The sequence below is a fragment of the Notechis scutatus genome, chromosome 5 (assembly GCF_049901735.1).
Source record: "Notechis scutatus isolate UNSWTSFEM ecotype Mainland chromosome 5, rNotScu1.2, whole genome shotgun sequence".
In the NCBI taxonomy this organism is placed as follows: Eukaryota; Metazoa; Chordata; class Lepidosauria; order Squamata; family Elapidae; genus Notechis; species Notechis scutatus.
This window is the reverse complement of record NC_142013.1, coordinates 12,201,168-12,223,879: the sequence shown is the minus strand read 5'-3', so window position 1 is coordinate 12,223,879 and position 22,712 is coordinate 12,201,168. Positions and strand designations below refer to the sequence as shown.

The 22,712-nt window shown below is 42.1% G+C and overlaps 1 protein-coding gene and 1 non-coding gene across 13 annotated transcripts in view; both read right to left on the bottom strand.

The window, feature by feature from the left end:
- Positions 1-643: 643 nt before the first annotated feature.
- The window catches only part of CEP295 (centrosomal protein 295), a 50,550-nt gene continuing 28,481 nt past the window's right edge, over positions 644-22,712 (bottom strand). For 7 of the 12 annotated variants that reach the window (XM_087966123.1, XM_087966130.1, XM_087966125.1 and 4 more), the window contains 15 exons: positions 22,153-22,333; positions 21,206-21,358; positions 19,434-19,664; positions 16,147-16,241; positions 15,090-15,237; positions 13,280-13,504; positions 12,200-12,354; positions 11,289-11,433; positions 9,065-9,732; positions 6,924-7,049; positions 5,537-5,654; positions 3,286-3,477; positions 2,883-2,979; positions 2,071-2,170; positions 644-905 (listed from right to left, as the gene is read on the bottom strand). In XM_087966123.1, coding sequence (XP_087822249.1) covers positions 858-905; positions 2,071-2,170; positions 2,883-2,979; positions 3,286-3,477; positions 5,537-5,654; positions 6,924-7,049; positions 9,065-9,732; positions 11,289-11,433; positions 12,200-12,354; positions 13,280-13,504; positions 15,090-15,237; positions 16,147-16,241; positions 19,434-19,664; positions 21,206-21,358; positions 22,153-22,333 — 2,682 coding nt within the window. In that variant the 3' untranslated portion in view covers positions 644-857. Of the gene's footprint in view, positions 906-2,070; positions 2,171-2,882; positions 2,980-3,285; positions 3,478-5,536; positions 5,655-6,923; positions 7,050-9,064; positions 9,733-11,288; positions 11,434-12,199; positions 12,355-13,279; positions 13,505-15,089; positions 15,238-16,146; positions 16,242-19,433; positions 19,665-21,205; positions 21,359-22,152; positions 22,334-22,712 lie in introns of those variants that run through there. The other 5 variants (XM_087966126.1, XM_026679921.2, XM_087966127.1 and 2 more) reach the window with 5 other exon arrangements.
- On the bottom strand, positions 15,533-15,614 carry LOC113420145 (small nucleolar RNA U2-19). Its single transcript, XR_003372017.2, has one exon. It is a non-coding gene; the product is annotated as a small nucleolar RNA U2-19 (small nucleolar RNA).

The following is a 22,712-nucleotide window of genomic DNA, read 5'->3' as shown; positions in this document are numbered from 1 at the left end:
CGGGGGAACACAAGACTGCGCTGCCCACATGGCTCTTGGGAACACAAGGCTTGTGGGGAGGGGGGAGCTTGCCTCACTCACCCCACGGGGCCTGGCTACTGGGCTGCTTCTTTCTTCTGCTTTTGGCTGCATGCAAGGAAAGCAGCAAAAGTCTTTCTTTCTCTCCCCCAAACTCCTCCAGAAACGAGTCTTTGGGACCCTGCAAGGCATCCTGCCGGCGCAACAAGTCTCACAAAGACTCATTTCTGGTGGAGTTTGGGGGAGAGAAAGACTTCTGCTGCTTTCCTTGCATGAAGCCAAATGTCGGTCTCTTTCCCTCCCTCCCTCTCCTCTCCCCCCCCCAGAACGGAGCTGGAGAGGGTATCCTGCGACCCCAAATAAACAATGATCTGATCGATCGGTAGGCAAATGGGGTGGGGCATTTTCCTGCAGACTTTTTTGGGGATTTTCCAAGGGTCTCTGGCCCGCAGAGATTTAAAATTATGAGTTTGGTGGTCCCTGAGGTCCAAAAGGTTGGTGACCCCGTTCTGAATTGTTTGGCAGGAGGCTGACAATAAAGCTCCCTTTCCAATCCTGATGACGGCACAACTTTTTAAGCGCAAGCGGAAAGGAACGTGGCTTTTGAATAACTTGTCAATCTACATTTTTGCAAATATTTTATTATAAATAGGTAAAATAATAGTACAAAAAGAAAAACAGGTGACGTTTGAAAATAAAAATCTTTTTGAGTTGAAAAGCCATAATTGGAGACAATGGTCTATACACAGCATCGGGCAAATTCTGCCACATAATTATCACAGAGACCTCAAATACAATGCTGATAAATTATCCTCCATTGGTGGGATATCTGCAAAATACTAGGTTTTCAAGTTGATTTTTCTGGCTCGTAGTTTTTCCAATGTTTTCTGTAAGAAAGTAGGAAAGAAAATAATAAATGGAAGAAGTATAATAGCAATACCACTTAGAAATTTAAAAGTGACCAAAAGGGAGCAAGGGAAAAGGGTGGTTTCTGACAAAAAGTTATACAGTCAAACTCCTGGACAGCTACAATGATTTGGGGGATATTGCCTATTTTACCTGCTCTGCTTTTAGACAAAACAGTAGCCTTTGCTTAACAAAAATTGGGGACTGGAATGGCTAAGCCATTGTTTTTGACATGATCACATCACTTAGCGACGGCAATCCCAGTAGTTCTCATTGCTGTGGTTAAAACAAAAAAGACATGATGCTAACTAAGCAAGAACCTCATGACTGACTGCCAACTTCTTTACTGGCTTCCCATAAGCTGTCAGAAGGGAAGCCAGTTGGAAATGGTAATTGCCTGGTGACTCCAAAGGAAGCTGGAAGGTGGGTGGTAAGTATTTAAAAGTGCTGCGGCAATTATATGCAGGCTGGGGAATGGTTACTATGGTGCGAGAGTGGAGTATGAGGTCCCTGGAATTTTGTTCTCCGGGGCTTGGGAGAGAAAGGTCCAGAAGCAATTTGCAAGCTTCTCTGCAGGCTTCCCCCGCTGAATTTGCTTGTGGGAAACTGGCAGGGACAGTTGCAAATGGCAATTCTTAAAGTGGTGACTGGAACATTGAGAACCTGGGTGTAAGTACCACTTGTTCAGCGCCACTGCAAATTCAAACTGTTAACTGGGGACTAACTTACTCGATCCTTTATACCAGGGGTGTCAAACGGTCCGTGGGCTGGAGGCATCACACACTAGTCACACCCACCCCTGGTTTAGCAAAGGGGAAAGTCGCGATACGTCATGTGATGACAACGTAATAGCATGAGGTTGACACCCCTGCTCTATACTGACAAGTTTTCATGAAGTACTCACATGGAATGTCATAACAGCTGCTTTTTAAATATAGTTGGACACAAGAGAAAAATGGCATTAAAAGGAATTTGACTTCTGACACTAGCTGCCAACTACATTTAGTTTTCTGCATTGCGAACAGGATGAATTCCTCCATTGCTAAATATAGTCACTTATTAAAAGAATAAATACAACCAGCAAAATTTAGAAGTTTTTTTTAAAATTAGATGCTGGGATGAAATATTGTGTTGCAGATGTTTTACCTTTTGAAATTCCTTTGCTCTTTCCCTGTTCTTGGCGTAATTTTCTTTTCTGTCTTTCTCTTCCTTTCTGTTTTTCACTTCTGCCAGATTATTATACAGTCTGCCAAAAAGTAGAAAGTTGTTCCAGTTACCAGTAAATTATTCAAAAAGCAATAGTAGCCTTTAGGGGAAATTTCCAGTCTCCAGTCAAGACATCGGCAGAAATAATAATTTGAGACCTAAGAGCCAGACTTCCTTGTGGAAACACACGGGGACCATCGCTCTCCAATTGTTTACCTATTGTACCCAATCTGGCAGGAAAGGCATTCTCCAAGCACTCAGCTGGTGTGATCCAGAAGGAGGCCCTTTTCTGCTGTCTAACTTGCCCCCTGGTGCATCATCCCTCCTAAGATTAGATTGGCATTGTCCCTGTTGGGCTTTTGTAAATCCTTGAAAATCTGCCTTTGTGCCAATGTGTGTGGCCCTGGATGTATACAGAATTCATTCGGCTGGCTGGCTGATCAAATGATGACTTGTGCTTTATTTTTTTATTTGCTTTTTTATATTGTGTGTATTTCATGTTTTACTGTAGGCTGTGTAGAACAAAATAAAAATGAGATGGGCAACCATGTAAATCAAATAAATATACAATACGTGTCGATGTGACAACCTTATAAGCTGCACCGATTTGCCAGTATGCTTCAGGGGCAATTCAAGGTGCTGATGATGGCCTGCAAAGCCAAAATCAAAGGCAGTTCTCTGGATAAAATAACATGGCTTATTAAAAAAATACATAGGTTTAATTTCTCTGAAGTCGAGGGAAGGTACAATACCTTGAAGTCCGTTGCTGCATTTGTGCCACAGCCTCTTTCCTGTCAAGTGGAGAGCACCTTTTTTCTTCCACTTTCTTTAAAAGATCGACAGCTGCCCCTTGAATCCAAGCAGGACATGAAACACAACAAGGATTAAATTAGAGAAATCTTTCAGGACAGGAAAGATAAGAGGTAAAAGCAATTCCTCCCAATATGTGCATAAAACTGAGGTACAAGAACTACTACACAAATACTTGGGATTATTTTGCCCATGTTCCTGCACACACACACACACACCTTCCTCAGAATGTTTACAAATCACAACATTCCCAAATTAAGGGCCATAAGCAGAGGGTTCTTCTAAAATGATTGTTCACATTTCACACTCTTTTCCCTTAATTTATACTTGTTTGCTGACGATTACCATGAAGCGCCCGGTTTACTTTTCGTTTATGGAGTTGTGGTTTTTTCAGTGGCAATTCCTTAGACTGGGTCTTTTCCGAGCTCTGCTCTCGGTTTTTTAGTTTCTCCACCCTTTTCAAAGATCTCTCAATGAAATCTTTCTTCTGCTTCAAAAATGATTCCTGCAGGCTGCCGTGGACAGGTGACAATATAACTGGGGAGGAGAGAGAAAAAAAAAATGCATTTTTACAAATAGTGTGATTTTCAATAACCCCAGCCCCAGTCCCACAAGGCATTGGTTATTTTCAAAAATATATAACACACAGAGTAAACAATAATCATAATAAGTTTGAGGGCAAGAAATCTTTCGGAAATGCAGAAGGCTACTGCTATTGCTTCTGTATTTTAAACTTACAAATTTAGCTATATAAAATCTATGGCTCATACTAAATGTTGAATGTGGAACAGCAGGTCATCAGAACACTCCTTGGCAGGTGAGCCATGGTATTTGTTTCAGAGCATAACCCTTTAAACATGGAAAATAAGGGACAATGACCTGAAACAGTTGTGTGAACACAAAACAGCTTTTTAACCACAGAAGCGATCCAACCCAAATCTGTGCTCTTTCGTGCTTGGAGCATTTCTAGCACAGATTTTGAGTTCAAAGCCTTTTGCACAGTAATAATACTAACAAACCGGCCTTAGGCCAGATCCTGTAAGCACTGCGGTCAGATTTTAGGCAAGATGGAACCCGCAAAAGCACACTCTGGATGCAAAAGCATGCAAGTGTAATGAAGCCAGTCTATTTAAGGTGCTTGGTGCATTCTTCCTTTACTTCCTCTTTGTGGCTTACGAAGGAAGGTCTGATACAGGGATGGTTCATAAAGTCTTTTTAGAAGAGAATGAGTAAAGCCATCTTACTAAAATTCCTTTTTTGGAGGGGTGTATACAAGATTCAGGATAATGAGACAGCATCCTCAGAGAACACCCCCCCTCTCTCTATAAGCTGACTTAATACCTAACCATCAACACTCTAATTAACAAGTAAAAGCTACACACAACCAGGAATCATGGAAGGAAGGAAGGAAGGAAGGAAGGAAGGAAGGAAGGAAGGAAGGAAGGAAGGAAGGAAGGAAGGAAGGAAGGAAGGAAGGGAGGGAGGGAGGGAGGGAGGGAGGGAGGGAGGGAGGAGAGGGAGGGAGGGAGGGAGGGAGAGAGAGAGAGAGAGAGAGATATGAGGGACTCAAGATTGGATCCTGCAACCATTATCCTGGGAGGTGTGTATTTGCCTTCATTCACAAGACTTCAGGGAGTCCTCAAGTTAATAAGAGTTCATTTAGTGACCATTCAAAGTTACAATGGAAATGAAAAAAGCGACTTATTGATTTTCACACTTCATGACTGCTTGTCACGACTACGCAACACACGCGTTTGCATCGAAGCCACAGCGACCTGAAGGATGGCATTCCTCTTCATCAGAATAAACTCTGTATCATAATGATATGCGTGGTCTATGTAAACTGCTACGAGGTGAAACTCTATGCATTAACCACGATTCATGTGATTGAGTTCATACGAATAATGATCATTAAAAACGGTAATCATGGGTAATGAAGGGTAATCAGGGGTAATGAAGGGTAATCAGGGGTAATGAAGGGTAATCAGGGGAAATCATTATAAATATCGAGTCCCAGGAAACTCGGGTTAGATCCAACTTTATTTTATTCTGTTTGCTTAGCTATTATCTCGGACTCCTTGCGGAGGGAGAAATAAACAATAAGCTTTTGTGTTACGAAATACTGAAGCGTAGAGTGTCTTATTTTCTCCCTGCATTTGTGCCAAAGATTAGCTAAGACGGTTGCAGCATCCCTACAGTCACGTAATTTACATTCAGATGCTTGACAACGGGGTTCATATTTATGACGGTTGCAGTGTCCCAGGATTCTGTGATCACCTTTTGCGACCTTCGGACAAGCAAAGTCAATGGGGAAGCCAGACTGACATAGCAACTATGTTAACCATGCTAATTTAACAACTGCAGTGATTCGCTTAACAAATGTGGCAAGAAATATCGTAAAATGGGGGGGAAAACTCACTTAACAAATTTCTCACCTAGCAACTTAAGTTCTGGCCTCAGTTGTGGTCATAAGTTGAGGACTGCCTGTATTATCTGCCTGGGTATTACAGTTTTTAATTCAAGCTGCTATCCTCTCTGAATATCAAGAGGCTCTGATTTACATTCATACATTTACAATGTATACCACTGTACATACCACCTCTTGGCTTGTAGTTTTCATCCGGATCATTTAGGGGGCCTGGCGTTACTGATGGATAGTCCAGCTGAGTGAAAAATTCATCCACTTCTGGGTTCAATGGGAGAAATCCTCTACTCTGTCAAAAAAATAATCTCTCTATATAAAAGTGAAATACATCTCACGCATCTTCACAAAATCTCCAGAACAGTAAAGCCTACAAACTTGAAATTTGCCACGTATGTTTTTCTTGGCTCCTAGGTGCTCACTAAGAAAGGATTTTTCGAAATGACCATCAGAGCATTAGTATTTTGTATATTATTATTAACAGGCTCTGATGCTAAGGAGTTCTACTCCTCCTCCCCACCTGAAAGAAATCTGTTCCAAATGCAAAACACAAGCAGAGGAGTTTCAGTTTCAGAGCACCAAGCACTTTTATTACAGAACAGTTGAGCTAAGCCACGCCCAGGCTCCTTGCTGTCTCCTTGCTCATACAGCAAATACTGTTTCAGTTTCCATGTTTCAGTTTCCAAACAGCCCTCATTTTCTCACACACGGACAGGACGCTAGCCAGATGAATACCGATGGATGCTGGCAGGCAGAGGCACAATTTCCCCCTTATTTTCTTCCCCGACCACAGTTTCATAGGGAAGCACGGGTATCAAGCTAGTATGTAAATATAATAAGGTGTTGTTGGCACAGTAAGGATTGATGCAATAAAAAGAACAAAACCACTAAAAGGATGAATACACACCTAAAATAAAGAATAGCTGAGGTTTCACTTTTTAACTGGAATATATTGGCCTTAATTACAGGTAGTCCCCGGCTTATGTCCATTTGTTCAATGACAGTTTGGTGATGAAAATAATGGATAAACAACTAGTCCCTGAAGTCTCAGCCATTGCAACAGCCCTGCAGTTACATGATCACGATCCAGTCACTTGGGTGCCTGGCTGATTACTAAGTTACAGGGAGACATGATCATATGATTGCCATTTGCAACCTCCTGGTGGGTTTTCCACAAGCAAACTCAAGGCTGTTAGGGCTGGTTATAAGTCATTCCTGCCTACTGCAGTCTGCTGCCTGCAAAGCTTGTACTGGGTCTCCCAGGCGCTCTCTAGCCTTCCTCAACTCAAGCGGTGCCTCATAAAGGTTACAGCAGCAACCAGGATTGCCGTCGCTAAGGGATGCGGTCCTGTGATGTCACATTTTCCTTAGTGACAACAGTCCTGGCCTCAAAAGTTATTGTTAACCAGTTGGTCAACTACTTATCTTATTAAGCAGCCAAATGGCCTGCAAATTCAAAGCACTCTTTTCTTTATGATTCCACCATTCTTCCATCGTATGTACATTCGTAATTCATCTGGCCAGATTAAAAAGTGCCTATTATCACTCCTCACGTTATTACCTGGGGAGAGTCCTTCACTTCCAAATGAACGCCAGGTATAAGCTCTGATTCTGCAGTGCTGATATCATTAGAGCTTACTAGCGTCAGGTCCGGTTCTTCCATGATGCCTCTTCCTGTAAGGGTCTCCTAAGAAATTAATGGTAGGAAACCTTAAATAATCAGAATTTCTATAAAAAACGCACGTTTTGTCTGCCAGAGATAAGCATTTGATTCAAGACCTGCATCTTTCTATCCCAACCCTTTAGGGGCAGGGGGTCCCAAGCTTTACGACTTGTGAACTTCACCTTCTAGAATTCCTTAGCCAGCCATGCTGGCTAAGGATTCTGGTAGTTGAAGTCCATAAGTGTTCTGACCCAACCTGGTTCCAAGAGAGCAAAACACAAGTCAAAGGCAGCAAGCCCCCGCCTTTTAAGGTTTAATCCATGAATTCTGTTTCTTCACAGATAAAAGGCTGCTTCCAACTAATTAGCTCTGACAAGAAAGAGCCTTGCCAAGTTGTTTGTCAAGGCTGCCAAATACCCAGAGATAAGAAGTAGTTTCCAAGAGTTTTCAAATACTAACTACGATGTCCACGAGGCTGAGCGTCAGAGTGTCTTTGCCTTCTGCAAAGAACGCTTCTTCAAACCTGGCTTTTATCCTCTTGAGGGAGGGGCCATTACCTTGCAGCCTTACTCCCGGGGTGGCCTGTGCTGCTGTAACTTCTCTCTCCTACGATCAATCCTGCATGCACACGCACTTGGCACAGGCTCCTCGGGAATCTCCTCATCGCTGCTGCCAGCTCCCACAATCTCTGAAGGCAGCAGTCCACTCCCCAATGGTCCCTCATCTGAGTCCTCGCTCTCCTCCACCATCCGCGCCTGCTGCCAGCTAACCACAAGAAGTCTTAAAATTGTCAAGTTTGGAGCCCCCCTCCCCTGCAAAAGGTCATATCATGAGAGATACCACCAAAAGAGCTAAAGTTGATGCAACAGGACCGACACTTTGGCAATACCCCATCATGAACCCTCCTCTTAGGGCAGGCATGGCCTTCAAATATTTAGCAACCGGTTTTCTGCCTGGTTGCTGGGTTGGCATGGCCAAGGTGGCCGTGGCCTAGTCAGCCTCCTGCACCATTTGGGGGGGGGGGGAAACAGCCTCTGGGAGGGTAAAAACAGCCTCCCTGGGCTCCGGAGGCCCTCCAGAAATGGGCCTTTTTCCAGCCTTCTGGAATTTCCAGCCAATCATTGCAACTACCAGTTCAGCGAACCAGATGTAAAATTAACATCCAGTTTGACCGAACCAGTGCAAACTGGTAGCAGCCCACCCCTGTCTTAGGGAAATCAGATTAGTTCTGTCCTTATTTGGCCTATGTCTATTAATTTGTTGTTCTTTCTTCTGGCATTTGAGCAATTGCAAATCAAATTGAGTTATTTTTATACCTTTATGTACTACTCCTATATGTTTTAATTAGGGTAAACAGCTTTTGTTAGCTCAAAAACAGTGCATTTAATGTGTTGTGGTTCGCCGGCAGCAGGTGTGGATGGCTGAGGTCTCGGAGAGCGAGGACTCAGATGAGGGGCCTGCGTGTGATGCAGAGATGGAGCCAGGACCATCAGGGAGTAGAATGCTGCCTTCAGAGATTGTGAAGGCTGGTAGCAGTGATGAAGAGGTCGCCGAGGAGCCTGTGCCCAGTGCACGTACGGCTACTCGAAGGAAAGAGCAGCTGCAGCAGCACAGGCGACTCGGGAGTAAGGCTGCAAGGTAACGGCCCCTCCCTCAAGAGATAAAAGCCAGCTGAGAAACCGGAGTTCTTTGCAGGAAGCAAGGAAGTTTTTGCACTTTAGACTTGTGGACGTTCGGAATATCTTGGTTGGTGTTGCGTTTGAAGTATTTCTTAGTAACTTTATCTAGTGTTCTTGGCAGCCTTGCACAACCTTGGCAAGGCTCATTCTTATCAGAAATAATTAGTTTGAAACAGCCTTTTAACCATGAATGAACAGAATTCGTAAAGAATCATTACAAGGTTTTGCTGTTACCTCTGTTTCGTGTTTGTTTCCTTGGAACAAGGTTTGGGTCAGAACATAATGTCCCCTCTAAGCAGAACAGCTTCAATTTGATTTACTGAATTTAAATCATCTCTATCTCAGATCCCTTAGACTTACCCAAACAGGGATGCTGCACTGTGACAAACGGGAATCCACGCTTTTAGCCTGGATGGCATCCATATTTAGTTGTGGAAACATGGCGGGCTGACTGACATTTTCCTCAGCAGAATTCTGGAAGGGATTGCCAGAGTTCATTTCTTGAGGCCAACCCAGAAGCTCCTTCGATTTTGGAAACCTCTGCTCTTGCGTGGAATTTAAAGCATAATGGGCGATATCACTTTCTATCAATCGGTTCCTGGTCCCCGTTTCATTGTTTTTGTTGAACGACGCTGTGGGTAGTTCAACGAAGCAGAGGCTCTCTGTCGTTGAGCTCGTGTCCTCTTTTGCCAATTCTGTCCTCTCATGAGTACTTTTCCTTGGGCCAAAACTTGGAATCATCTCGTACATGGAAGTCTGATCTTCAACCGGAATAAGGCTGCGAAAATTTTCTATGGACGAACAGAAGTAACGAAAGTTGTTATCATCTTGCAGGGCCTCACATGATCCAGTCTCGGGTGAAAGAACGACACGGCCCTCAACGCAGTCCTTGCTTAGCTCACGGTTTTCTTCAGGGTTGAAACCAAAAGCTCCGGATCCACTAAAACTGTTGTGCAGGGTACTTTCCAGAGACAGCCGTTCGGACAATTCTTCGGCAGCTAGGTGAACAGCTGAGAAGTGGCAGCAAACTGTTTTTAGGTAAGGTTGAGTACGCATAAATTCAGAACATGACTGAAGTTTTAGAAGACCGAAGCAGAGGAAGGAACAATTATTGTGTGTATTAAAAAATAAATAAAGTAGCCTTCCACCAGGTCAGAGCATCTGCTCTAAAGCCAGATGGATGCTTCATTCAAGATTCTCAAGCAAAGGCCTTACCGGAACCTTCAAGATCTCAGAGACAGGGGGGAGCACACTCTACCGTGTTTCCCCAAATAATAAGACCCAACCAGAAAATAAGCCCTAGCATGATTTTTTTAGGATGCTCATAATTTAAGCCCTACCCCAGAAATTAGCCCCAGTTAAGATCATCAACCAGACGGACACATTTAATACTGTATTTCCCTGAAAAATAAGACCTAACCGGAAAATGTCCCAATGCGTCTTTTGGAGCAAAAATTGATATAAGACCTGGTTGTCAACTCATAAAATATTTCTCTGGTCTTTTAAGAGTTGCCAGCAGAAAGGGGTGAGGGGGAAGTAGTACATTCCTTAAATGCTTCCATAGATAATTTCTAGGCGATTAAAATTTCTGGTGCGCAAAATTATAACTGGACAGCATGATTGATGATTCTTGGCTATGGAAGGTACACCCAGGTAGCACCAGCATGCTCACTCCTATTAAATCTTCTTTAAGCTCTGATAGATCTGGCTAGAGGCTCATGATTTAAATGGGGGTGAATACCGGAGCCCTGTTTTTGGGAAAACACGGTACCGAGCTATAATTCCTCACTGAAAAACGTTTTTTTCCTAAGGTATAGAACCTGATTAACCAAGTCATAATGATTATTTCTCAATAAGGTAAAGGTTTCCCTTTACCTTAACAGGGGGTGCTCCTCTCCGTTTCTTAGCCAAGGGAGCAAGCGTTGTCGGATGGTCATGTGGCCAGCAGGACTATATGCTCATGGAACGATGTTACCTTCCCACCGAAGTGGTACCTATTTATCTACTCACATTTGCATGCTTTTGAACTGCTAGGTGGGCAGGAGGTGGGGCAAGGAACGGGAGATCACCCTGTTGCGCAGTGCTCGGGTTTTGAACCCAGGCTGTCAGTTTTCCAGCTCACAAGCTCAGCCTCTTCAATGCCAGAGGCAAATGTCATGGAAACCATGAGATGCAAACAAAACTATCAGCGCAGATGGTAATCGGTAATTGGTTTGTCATCAAATGTTTCTTCTATATCTTGCTTGGCAATCTATACCTTGTTCTATTGTTTTAAAATGTTTTTAAGATTTTAATTAAATAGACTGTATGTCTCTGAAGTGAGCCGCCCAGAGTTGTTTGCTGAGATGGGTGGCTATTGAAATCAAATGAATGAGTGAATAAATGAGTGAATGAATGAATGAATATCTTTGCTGTAAAATCTGCTGGGGAAAGTGAATCAAACGGAACCTTTGGAACCTAAACTTCAAAGCTGAATAGAAATAGGTCAGCACCTATTCAAATATCCTCCCATTTGTTAACAAAATAACTTTTTACTTTTAAAAACATTTTCCCAACTTCAAAGACCAAATGAGTAAACAATTACCTTGCCTTGGCTGATTCACCCTTTCATCATTCTGTTCCTTTAGCTGAAAATTGCTTAGGTTTCCTCTGCTAATAAATAAAGTACTGTTCCTTCCCTCTTCTATGGTAGAGGATGTTAAATCTTGGCTCTTAGATAAATCTGAAACCTATAGAATAAAAATGCATCAGGGGAGAATCAAGATGTAGCATGAAAATCTCATGAGAGGTGGCTAAAAACCTTCCAAGTTTTCTCATCTTAACATATGGAGTTCTGGTGCTACCAATGATTTGGTAGAATCAGAACCACTGGAATTGAAATGGTGGCAGAACATTTTTGTAACTATCACGCAGCAACAAAACTGTTAGTCCACTATAGAACCATGTTATGGACTTCATGGTAACATACGTTACACAGATACAGGTAGTCTTCAACTTACGACCACAACTGAGCCCCAAACTTATGTCATTAAGCCAGACAGTTAAGTGGGTTTTGCTCCATTTTACCTTTCTTGCCATGGTTGTTAAGTGAATCACTGCAGTTGTTAAGTTAGTAACATGGGTTATTAAGTTAATCCGGCTTCCCCGTTGCCTTTGCTTGTCAAGTCAGCAAAAATGATCACATGATCCTGGGAAACGGCAACCGTCATAAAGATGAGTCAGTTGCCAAGCAGCTGAATTTTGAACACATGACCATAGGGATGCTGCCGTGGTCATTAAGTGTGAAAAATGCTCATAAGTCACTTTTTCCAGTGCTGTTGTAACTTTAAACGGTTACTAAAATGAACTGTTCTAAGTCGAGGACACTTTGGCTAGTTACGTATTAGTTAGGTAACTATACCTATTTGCCACAATGAATGTACTGTTGAAGATAATTAAGCCAGAGCTGACTTTTCAAAAGAATAATAATTCTCCGTTTTCTCCCTTCAAAAATACCTTGCTTAAGTCTTTGCTGCTGTGAGATATTCTGCACTGAGAAAGAGTTGAGCTGATGTCAAAGTCGGAACTCGGTTTCAAAGGCTGAAAAAGTTCCCGATGGAAATTTGGAAAATTTCTTTCTATATCAGTAGCATCAAGCCCAACCGCTGGATCTAAAATAAATGGAATGGAATTTCAGACAGTACCACACACGTTTATTTCAGAATTTAACTTTTGTGGCTTGTTACTTTGTAGTCACTATGACAACTCTATAAACCTTAGACGACCAATTTGGAGTCATAAAATTGGAAGTAAAACGACATGTAGAGTAAATAATAGGAACATTCAGTGAACACTAAAAAAATAAAAAAAAATCTAATATTGTGTCAAGAGGAAATACCAACTCCATGCAAATTTTTCCAGACTGCAAAATTCAGAGAAACAGGGACTTAAAAAATGCAACATTAAAACAATAACTTTTTCACTCAGCTTCTGGTCTATTGTGTAACTACAATTCTGTTGATCCACTACACGGTGTGTGTGTGTGTGTGTGTGTGTGTGTGTGTGTGTATTTTGTACTGTGTAACACAATACAGCATTAACACATAAAAAATTAACAAAAACAGCATATAAAGTATCTATCAAAATATAAAACATCAGAGCAGTGAATTATTTTTAAAAACACACAGGACAAGTGATGAATAAAATTATGCATAACATTAAATTATGTATGAGCAGTTACTGGGGTAGCTAAGCCCACGGCCAGCATATTTATTTAAGCATAGCTGGCTGGAGAACTCTGGGAGTTAAAGTCCACAAGACTTAAAGTTGCCAAGTTTGGGGAACACTGATCTAAATCATTTAGTAATTGGACAGCAATGCACTCAAGATGATGTATTTCATGCAGAGATTCAGGGAACCTCCTGGGGGGGGGGGGGAATTCCATCACAGTATGATGTAAAATTGGTGGGACGTTCCCACAATCCCAATCACTGTACATAGTGGAAACAGCATATTGCATGGGGAAATAATGCACAGAGAATTAATTTTTTCTGAATGCTTTGGAATACTCCATTTATTATCTTCTAATTCCATTACCATGGCCAGAAGATACATTACTCAGTGATGACCAGCTGAAATCTTTTCTGTATTTGTTTATTATTTGCTGGATTTTGCTTCCATTGTACTCCATTTCTTCAAAGGGGAGGCGAGAACTGGGATGCTTTGAGGAGTCATCAGATTTTTGTATAAATGAAGGAGCGTTTGAACTCTCCTTTGCTGGAAAGCTGAAAAGGCTAGTCTGTTGCTTGGCTGCACAGGACTCTGCAAAGCAATTACAAATAATTCTGAACTTTACTCACATCAAATAAAAAAGAAACCCAAACATTTCCATTTGCAAGAACTGGGTGGTTAATGTGTCTCATAGTTTCATATCAGGTAGAGCAGGGGTGTCAAACTCAAGGCCCAGGGGCAAGATCCAGCCCACAAGGCCTCCCTGGAAACAGCAAAGGACTGGCCTGCGGCACCTCTGCCAGCGAAAACGGAGCTGGGGGGGGGGAACCCTCAGAGGGTTGCTGGCAGAGGGTTGCAGGAGGCTGTCACAGCCAAAAATAGAGGTCGTGAGGCCAGCAGGCGGCTGTCCTGACTCCGTTTTCACTGGCAGAAGGTTGCAGCAGGCCATTGCAGCTGAAAATGGAGGTTGTGAAGGCCGCAAGTGCCCTCCCAAGCCCCATTTTTGCTGGCAGAAGGTTGTAGGAAGCCGTCGCAGCTGAAAATGTAGCTTATGAGACATTCACTGGCAGAACTCGCGGGCCACCACAGGCACCCCTGACATGAGTGAGGTGTTGGCTACACCCCCTGTCCTCCCGAAGTCAAACATAACCCTGATGCAGCCCTCAATGAAATCGAGTTTGACCCCCCTGAGGTAGAGCTTCACAAACATAGGTTCTAGCTAACTGCCTGTGGAGATTTTCAGTCCTCCCGGTCATAGTTATCTCAAAGGTGCTTTTTCAAAAAGCAACTGGACTATTGTTTTTTCCTTGAGGAAAAGGAAGAAGGGTTTCGATTTCTCATTCAAGAAACTTCATCAATGGTGATGGTGGCAGGGATGGAAGGATAAGTCTGACAGTTGAGAAAAAAACAGCCCAGTTGCCTTTTGAAAAAGCACCTTTCTCGCTCATTCTATTTTATTTATTTATTTAAGCAGATAGATAGATAGATAGATAGATAGATAGATAGATAGATAGATAGATAGATAGATAGATAGATAGATAGATATGAGAGAGAGAGAGAGAGAGAGATAAAAGAGGCCAGGTCATTTTATTGGAATTTGCCACAAACTTATTGTCATGCCCCAGCATATAATCTTTATATACTGTTGTTGCTCTCTAACCCCATCTAGTGGACGGAGATACAAATGTGCCCCAACATATCTTTATATACTGTTGCTGCGCTTTAGCCCCATCTAGTGGCTGGAGTAGACAAAATACTAAGTATATTGTTTGAAGCTGACCCAACCCATTTTACCCATCAGCCCACAATCTCAAACCAAGTGCACGCTGGGAAGCTAGACTCCATTTTCCTTTAGCATTTGGAGAAGACAGAAGCACAAAGAAGAATCCATTTTAATCTGTGGCATATGGTCATCCAAGGACAAACCCACATCCCACACACAGTGCCCTGCTGGTGATTTACATTACTTATATTTATTAATTGTTAAGTTCAGCAGTAAGTCAATACTTGTATTTTGTTCTCATTGTAGGTATTCCTATTTTCCCCAGTTTCACCATATCCTGTTCAATAAAGCATTCAGACCTGTGTACACGGTCTGTTTTATTGGAGGATAGGTGGGTTTAGCCACATGTCAAGCTGCACATAGACTAACATGTAGTGAGGACAGAACATTTACCTTTACCAGCAAGACTATCATCTATGTTGTAATTTTTTATAAAGTTGGCAGCAGAAGGAGTCACTGAAGAAAAATAGCCAGAAGCTACCTGCTGTGTACAAGTTGTTGGTGTTAACAAACCCGGAGACCACGCATTTGAAAGTGTTACCTAGGGCAAGAGTATTATACAGTATGAGTACTGATTACTACAAGTGCTTCAAATCAAAACTTACTCCATTCTGAGCTCAGTTCAAGTGTAGAAACCTCCATGTATTCAATTGTCAGTACATGTCAGGTTCATCACTGCTCAGAACAGTCAATCTCATTCTTGCTCTCCTCCTCTCCCCACCTCCCAGCTTCCAGCAAAATCCCCCCTTCCTCAGACTACACATTCATACTCATTCATCACACACAACACTCACAAATCATCAAACACACAAACACAAGTTCAGGCTTGAATTGCTTCCCAGAACTGTATATAAATCATGCACCAGAGATCAGCTGATCATTTTAGTGCTCATATTTGGCTATTTCTCATCACAGAGCCACAGTGAATAAGAGGCTCTCAGAGGAATAATAAAGCAATTCAAGATACTTTTATGGCTATTAAATGATAAAAATCTGTATTCTGCACTATTACAATATAAAATGTAGTATGTGTTAACTGTGTGTCTTTTAAAACGCTTTCAAGAAATGTAGTACTTTGTTTGCAAATGACTTTTTTAATCGAATCAAAATAAAGCTTAACATTCTTTTAAATGAGAGACTGTACTTCCATGCTGTTATTTACATAATATCAAATAATACCGTCTTTTCGGTATTATTTTTGCCTTTTAAAGAATCTAAAAGGGACACTGCAATGGAAAACATATGCAAGTAAATGTGCCAGATGGAGCGCCTTAGACCTTTTTATGTCACATGAAGTGTAAAACATGAAGAGTATATTTTGTTCATGTCACTTCCAGGTTGAGAGTACTAATGAACAGTATTTAAAATGCAAAGATTAAAAGAGAATGAGATTGTTTAAAGTAAATGGTACAATTATATAAAATACTAAACACTAGTTTTTATTACTTACTTGGCTGTTTGGCCTCAGTGATGGATCCGGAGATGTAACTTTTCTTCCATTCTCAGCAGGATAATTTGATAAATGTCGATCTACAGAAGTAAATTCTTTGGAATGGATTGGATATAAAGAAGAGGAAGCAACATGAAACAACTGGCAAGTCATGATGCGCTCAAGTTTAACTCTATGTGGTCACACAGACATAATTCCACAAGTGGTGGTTGACAATCATTGCAGCAGCACCACACAGTACATCTAAGCAGAGGTTCTCAAGCTGTGGCAACTTTTAAGATCTGTGGATTTTAACTTGTCTTCAACTTCAAACCCACATGGCTGGGGAATTCTGGGAGTTGAAATCCACAAATCCGGAAGTTGCCAAGTTAAGAAATGTTGCTCTAGAGCAGGGGTCTCCAACTTTGGCAACTTTACGACTTGTGGACTTCAACTCCCAGAATTCCTCAGCCAGCACACACTGGCTGAGGAATTCTGGGAGTTGAAGTCCACAAGTTGTAAAGTTGCCAAGGTTGAGACCCCTGCTCTAGAGCAGGGGTGTCAAACTCAAGGCCTTTGTTAAATAAGTTTTGCCTCACTTTATGACCTTTCTTGCCACAGTGGTAAAGTGAATCGCCACAGTTGATAAGTTAGCAACCTGGTTAAGTGAATCTGGCTTCTCCGTTGACTTTAATTGTCAAAAGGTCGCAAAAGGTGATCACATTGACCCTGGGACACTGCAACCATCCTAAGTACATGCCAGTTGCCAAGCATCTGAATTTTGATCACATGATCATGAGGCTGCTGCAAAGGCCAGAACTGTGAAGAACGGTCATAAGTCACTTTTTTCAGTGCTGTTCAGTCACTAAGTGAACTGTTCTAAGTGGAGAACTATTGGTACAGGTAATCCTCGACTTACAACCCTTCGTTTAGTGACTCAAAGTTAAAAACAACACTGATAATTATGCCTTATGACCATTTTTCACATAACTGTTGCAGCATCCCCCTGGTCATGTGATAAAAACTCGGATGCTTGGAAACTGGTTCATATTTACTTTACTTGATTGTCATTGCACCTCGTACAACGAAATCAAACACCATCTTCAGTGCACATTATGACCATGACCATGAAATAAACACACACATCCTTCACTCTCCACACATTGAATTGAAAACCCCCGACACCGCACCAACACTGCACTATACAGCAGAATTCAATAGAGCTACTGCCCTGGGATAGAAGCTGATTTTTCAGCCTATTTGTCCCTTGTTTTTATTATTCTGTACCGTCTGCCAGATGGTAATAGTTCAAAAAAAGGGTACCCAGGATGAGATGGATCTTTGAGAATGTTTTGAACTTTCTTAAGGCAGCGGGAGCTATAAAGCTCTTCCAAAGAGGGGAGAGGACAACCAATGATCTTCTGGGCAATGACGTTAACCCTCTGGAGAGCTTTCCTATCTGCCACTGTGCAATTGGCAAACCATACAGAGGTGCAGTAAGTTAAGATACTTTCTATGGTGCAGCGGTAGAAGGTCACCAGCAGTTTTTCATTCAGTTGTTGTTTCCTGAGAAGTCTCAGGTAGTATAATCTCTGCCGGGCCCTTTTGACCAGTGCTGCAATGTGAGCACCCCAGGTCAGGTCCTCTTTTTGGATAACACCCAGAAACTTAAAACTGGCCACTTGCTCCACTCGGTCTCCATTGATAAGCAAGGGCTGGATGTCTGATCTGGTCCTTCTTTTGTCCACTATAAGCTCCTTGGTCTTATTGGTGTTGAGAACCAAGTTATTGTCTTGACACCACAAAAGCAACCGGTCCACCTCATCTCGGCAGGCAAACTCATCCCTTCTGGAGACAAGTCCCACTACTGCTGCATCATCTGCAAATTTAGCAATAGTATTACTAGCGTGAGTGGGAATGCAATCATGCACATAAAGAATATAGAGTAAGGGACTCAACACGCAACCCTGTGATGTATCAGTGTTAAGAATAAGGGCTGAAGAGGTATGATTACCTAATCTGACCCTCTGTGAACAGCCAGACAGGAAATCCATAATCCAAAGGCAGATTGAATAAGAAAGGCCAAGGTCCAGAAGTTTAGACACTAGTCTATGTGGAAGAATTGTGTTAAAATGCAGAACTAAAATCTACAAAAAGCATCCTCACATAGCCCCCCCCCCCCACTGTTCTAGATCAGGGGTCCCCAACCACGGGGCCCCGGACCGGTACCGGTCCGTGGAACATTTTCTACTGGGCCGCCAGTTTGCTGGGCGCCATCTTTTTTCGATGAGAAAGTGCTTCCGGGTGAGCTTTTCCAGTTGGAAAGTGGCGTTTGGATCCTGAAGGAATCCTCGCGCCTTAGTTTCATCGAAGGGAAGGGGCGGCTTCGAACGAAACTAAGGTGCGAGGATTCTTTCAGCACCCAAGGTAAGGCGAGCCGAGCGACCGTCCTGAAGCTGTCCCGAAGCCCATCGACAAAGGTACAAAGGAGGAGTTGACGGTGGCGGGGAGAAGCAGGGGACGGCTGGCTGGCCGGTCGCTCGGCTCGCCTTGTCTTGTCATGCGTGCTGATGCCGGTACTGGGCCGCGGATCATTTTGTGATGCTGGTACCGGGCCGTGGCACAAAAAAGGTTGGGGGCCACCGTTCTAGACGAGTCAGAGCAGTTTAAAGAGGGATGGCTAGAGCGTCCTCTGTATATTTATGACCGTTGCAGTATCCTGTGGTCACGTCGTCCTCTTTTGTGACCATCTGACCAACAAAGTCAATGGGGAAGCCAGATTCATTTTACAACTCTGTTGCTAGCTAAACAATTGCAGCCATTCAATTAACAACTAGCCCAAGAAAGGTTGTAAAATCCCGCACAGCTCACTTAATTGTTCCGCTTAGCAACAGAAACTTTGGGCTCCATTGTGGTCCTAAGTCAAGGACTACCCGTGCTAGTATTTATTTACAGGGAAAATTACTGTCTTTGGTGAAATCTTTTAAATAATGCATCCACTATATTCTCATCTCCCTTTATCAAAATTTTACTCTTGACTGTACCAAGTCCTTGCGAGTCTATAAAGAGAGGAAGCCTTAAGGAATACCGTATAACCAGTCATTGGAGCTTTATTGCTTTCTAAAAGCAATGCCAATGCTTGTTAATTTTCCATGGCAGTGATTACAGAATATTTCTTAAACGTCAAATATGCACATGGATATTTCAGAGTTTGTTTTGATTATCGTTACTGACTTGATAAGAAATTTAACCCCACCACCGCTCCTGATGAAAAGGAATCATTCTCTCAAAAAGGTAACTCTTCTCACCTGAGTCATACAAACCATTAGCTTTCCACATCGATTCATCGTGGCTTGATCCTTGTATACGTTCCAAGCTTTGGCCAAAATCGAATTCTTTATCATCAGCCATAGAAATGGTTCTTAGCAGATCTATTTCTTCCTGTAAAGACTCAGCTGGGCTTTTACTAGACCGTAGTTCATCAATTTGGGGAGTGAGGAATATATCTCCAGTGAGATGCTCTTTGTATCCTGAAATTTCTGTAGCAACGAGGAAAGGTGATTAGAAAACAGCTGTACTTGCTGTTCAACTGCCCCACAGGATCGTACAGAATGGACATATTCCAGATCCTCTCCTTTAAAAGTTGCCGCCTAGGGTGGCTTAGGAGGCCTATCTTTTTCAGGGTCTGTGCCCTATAGAACATTTTTCCCCTTAAGATACATTAAGACTTCACTAAATATCTATGGAGATTCTCAGTCATCCAGGTCATAGTTATCCTAAAGGTGCTTTTCCAAGAAACAACTGGACTTTCTGATTATTATTATTATTATTTTGGAAGACATTTCACTTTTCATCCAGAGCTGAAGAAGCTTCTAGGATGAGAAGCGAAACATCTTCAAAGAAAAACCAGAAAGTCAAGTGGCCCCTTGGGAAAAAAAAACATCTTTGGGACGATTTAAGGCCTCACCCTTTTAAACCTCTGGAAAGCCATGAAGGGCTGGCTTTCTCCTCAGGGCCTGCATAGTGAGGTTGGAGCCTGAATGTAATTGGATTGGGCATCTGGTTTCTCTTGTTTGTTGTATTGTATTGTGTTTCGTTAAATTATTGTATTTTTATTACTCTTGTTAGCTGCCCAGAGTGGTGTCTCACAATATAGGTGACCAGACAAATCTTTTAAAAGAAGCAGATTGTCAAGCGCTGAGGAAATCAGGAGATTCAGGTAGTTCAAATGAGATTTATTGCAAGATGAAGCTCTCTACAAGAATCTGGCCAACTGGTGTTTAAAGGAAACGACCAGGAGATAAGAGAGGAATTCAAGATGGGCTGGACTTAAATCTCTTTCAGGTGCACAGGGACTCGTGATTTATGACATGTTTGACTCTGCCCCCCACTTTGAGCTCAGCCTGGTCCTCTCCTACAGAAATAAGCAATTTGTGCACATTTATTTTGCAACTGCTCCCCTGTAATATTTTGTGTGGTAACAAACAGGGTTTTTATGTTTTAGGGTTTGTTTTTTAAAAAAAAACTAGTTAAATGTTGCTTTTCACAAGTTGCCAATAGTGTATCTATGCCAATATCTTATGAATGATGCATCAGTTATCAACCATCAATAATATATTGTATCTTATTTTTTTCTTGTTCCTGACAATCAATATGACTAATGAGAAAAGGAAGAAGCATGAGACAAGGTATCCTCAAACGTGCATCACAGCAAGGCAAAACTGTCATTTTTGCCTCATCTAAAGAAACATTTTCACATGTACATACACAAAGTGTGTATACAAACAATCTCCAAGCTACAACTAAGGCACAATAACTGTATAGAACAAGTCACAACGTCAATCTGATACAAACACTATCAAAGTATCCTAAAATGAGCTAAGTTTACCATAAGGCAAGTTGAGGAACAGGAAAGAAATAGTTAAGGGTAAAATGGAATTGAAAGAGATATTGATTATCTCTTCCAGGCTGCCCATCACCATATCAAACATAAGGCTTTCGCAGTTAAAGGAAACCAAGTCAAATGCTTCAATGCAGAAAGAGCCATGATTTTGATTAGCATTATACGGTCATAATTCACCTGTAGTGGAAAATCTGTCGCTCCTTGGTATGTCAAGTTCTTGTATGGCACTGAGTTCATGCTGCTTCAAATCAAGCCCTGGTTTTACTTTGACCAAAGGTGGTTTTGAAAGTCTCTGTTTCTCTTCTCTAGTCCATGTGCTCTGAAATGGCCCTGCAAGATAAAGATACGTTCAGACCCAGAATCGATGTGACAAATATAGAAACTTGGACTCTGGACTGAGACTTTCCCAGTTAAATCTATTTTTGTGTGAAGGAAGCTGTTCTCCCTGCAATATAAGGATAACAATATTGATGTCTATGTCTATTTACCCATGTAGTATGGCTATAGCATTATTATTTATCCTTATCATCTTCTTTATTCCCCCCTCTTATTAGTATGATGGCAATAATGATATTTCTATTGCTTTGCATGAGAGTTTCTGCACCAGAGATAAATGTATCATCAGCTGTAGAAATAGTTCTTAGCAGATCTATTATTCTGTGTAAAGATACAGTTGGGCTTTTACCGGACTGTAGTTTTATCAACATTGGGAGTGTGGAATACATCTCCAGTAAGATGCTCTTCATATCCTGAAATTTGACCAAATAAAGCATTCATTCATTCTTCATTTATTCCATCATTCCATCATTCATTCATTCCACTATTCGTTCCACCATTCGTTCATTCATTCATTCATATACTATACTGACTGTGAAGCCAAAAGTGACAATGGTCTGACCTGAACTCAAACCATTACAATGTATCTCCAATGAAACTGTCGTTTATGAAGGCTCTTTAGTTTCAAAAACAGACCGTAACTGGAAGTAATTAGATAGGACATGAGCTAGAAACACAAACTGACATGTGTCCATTTCAATCGGGAGAATCTCAGCCAATGTTTAAGAAGCAGTAAGACAAAGAAAGCAATCCAACACCCATCACAACATTCGACAAGCTCTTCTTACCCGTTTGTTCCACTGAATTCACTTTTGGAAACAAAGGATCATCTTCCGCGTGGCTGTTCATATCATCAAAGTGAACCTGCTTTGGGTTGCCATCTTCTGCTTCGTTGAGGAGCACGCTCAGCAAACTGAGGCTGTCAGGCTTTGCCTCGGTCATGTCCCCGCACGGTCTTAACTGCGTAACCTGTAAAGAAGAAAATGGCGTCTTTTCTGATGTAAACGCCCAATGTAATGAGAGTAACGTCTCATCACACAAGGTGACTTTCCTTCCTCCTATGCCATGTTGCAAACCCAGGTTTGGTTTAAAAAGTCATCCAACCTTCTTGAGACCAAGAAGATGGCGGATTTTCATTAGAGGACCACCCCTAGTTGTTGTTTTTAATGTTCAAAGCTTTAGACTTAAGAGAATGGGCAACTGGATGACCATAAACGCTAGTACAGGGGTGTCAACCTCAAGGCCCGTGGGCTGAATCCAGCCCGCAGGGTGCTCAGATCTGGCATGGGCCTGCCCTGGGAACAGCAAAGGACCGGTCTGTGGTGCCTCTGCCAGAGAAAACGGAGCT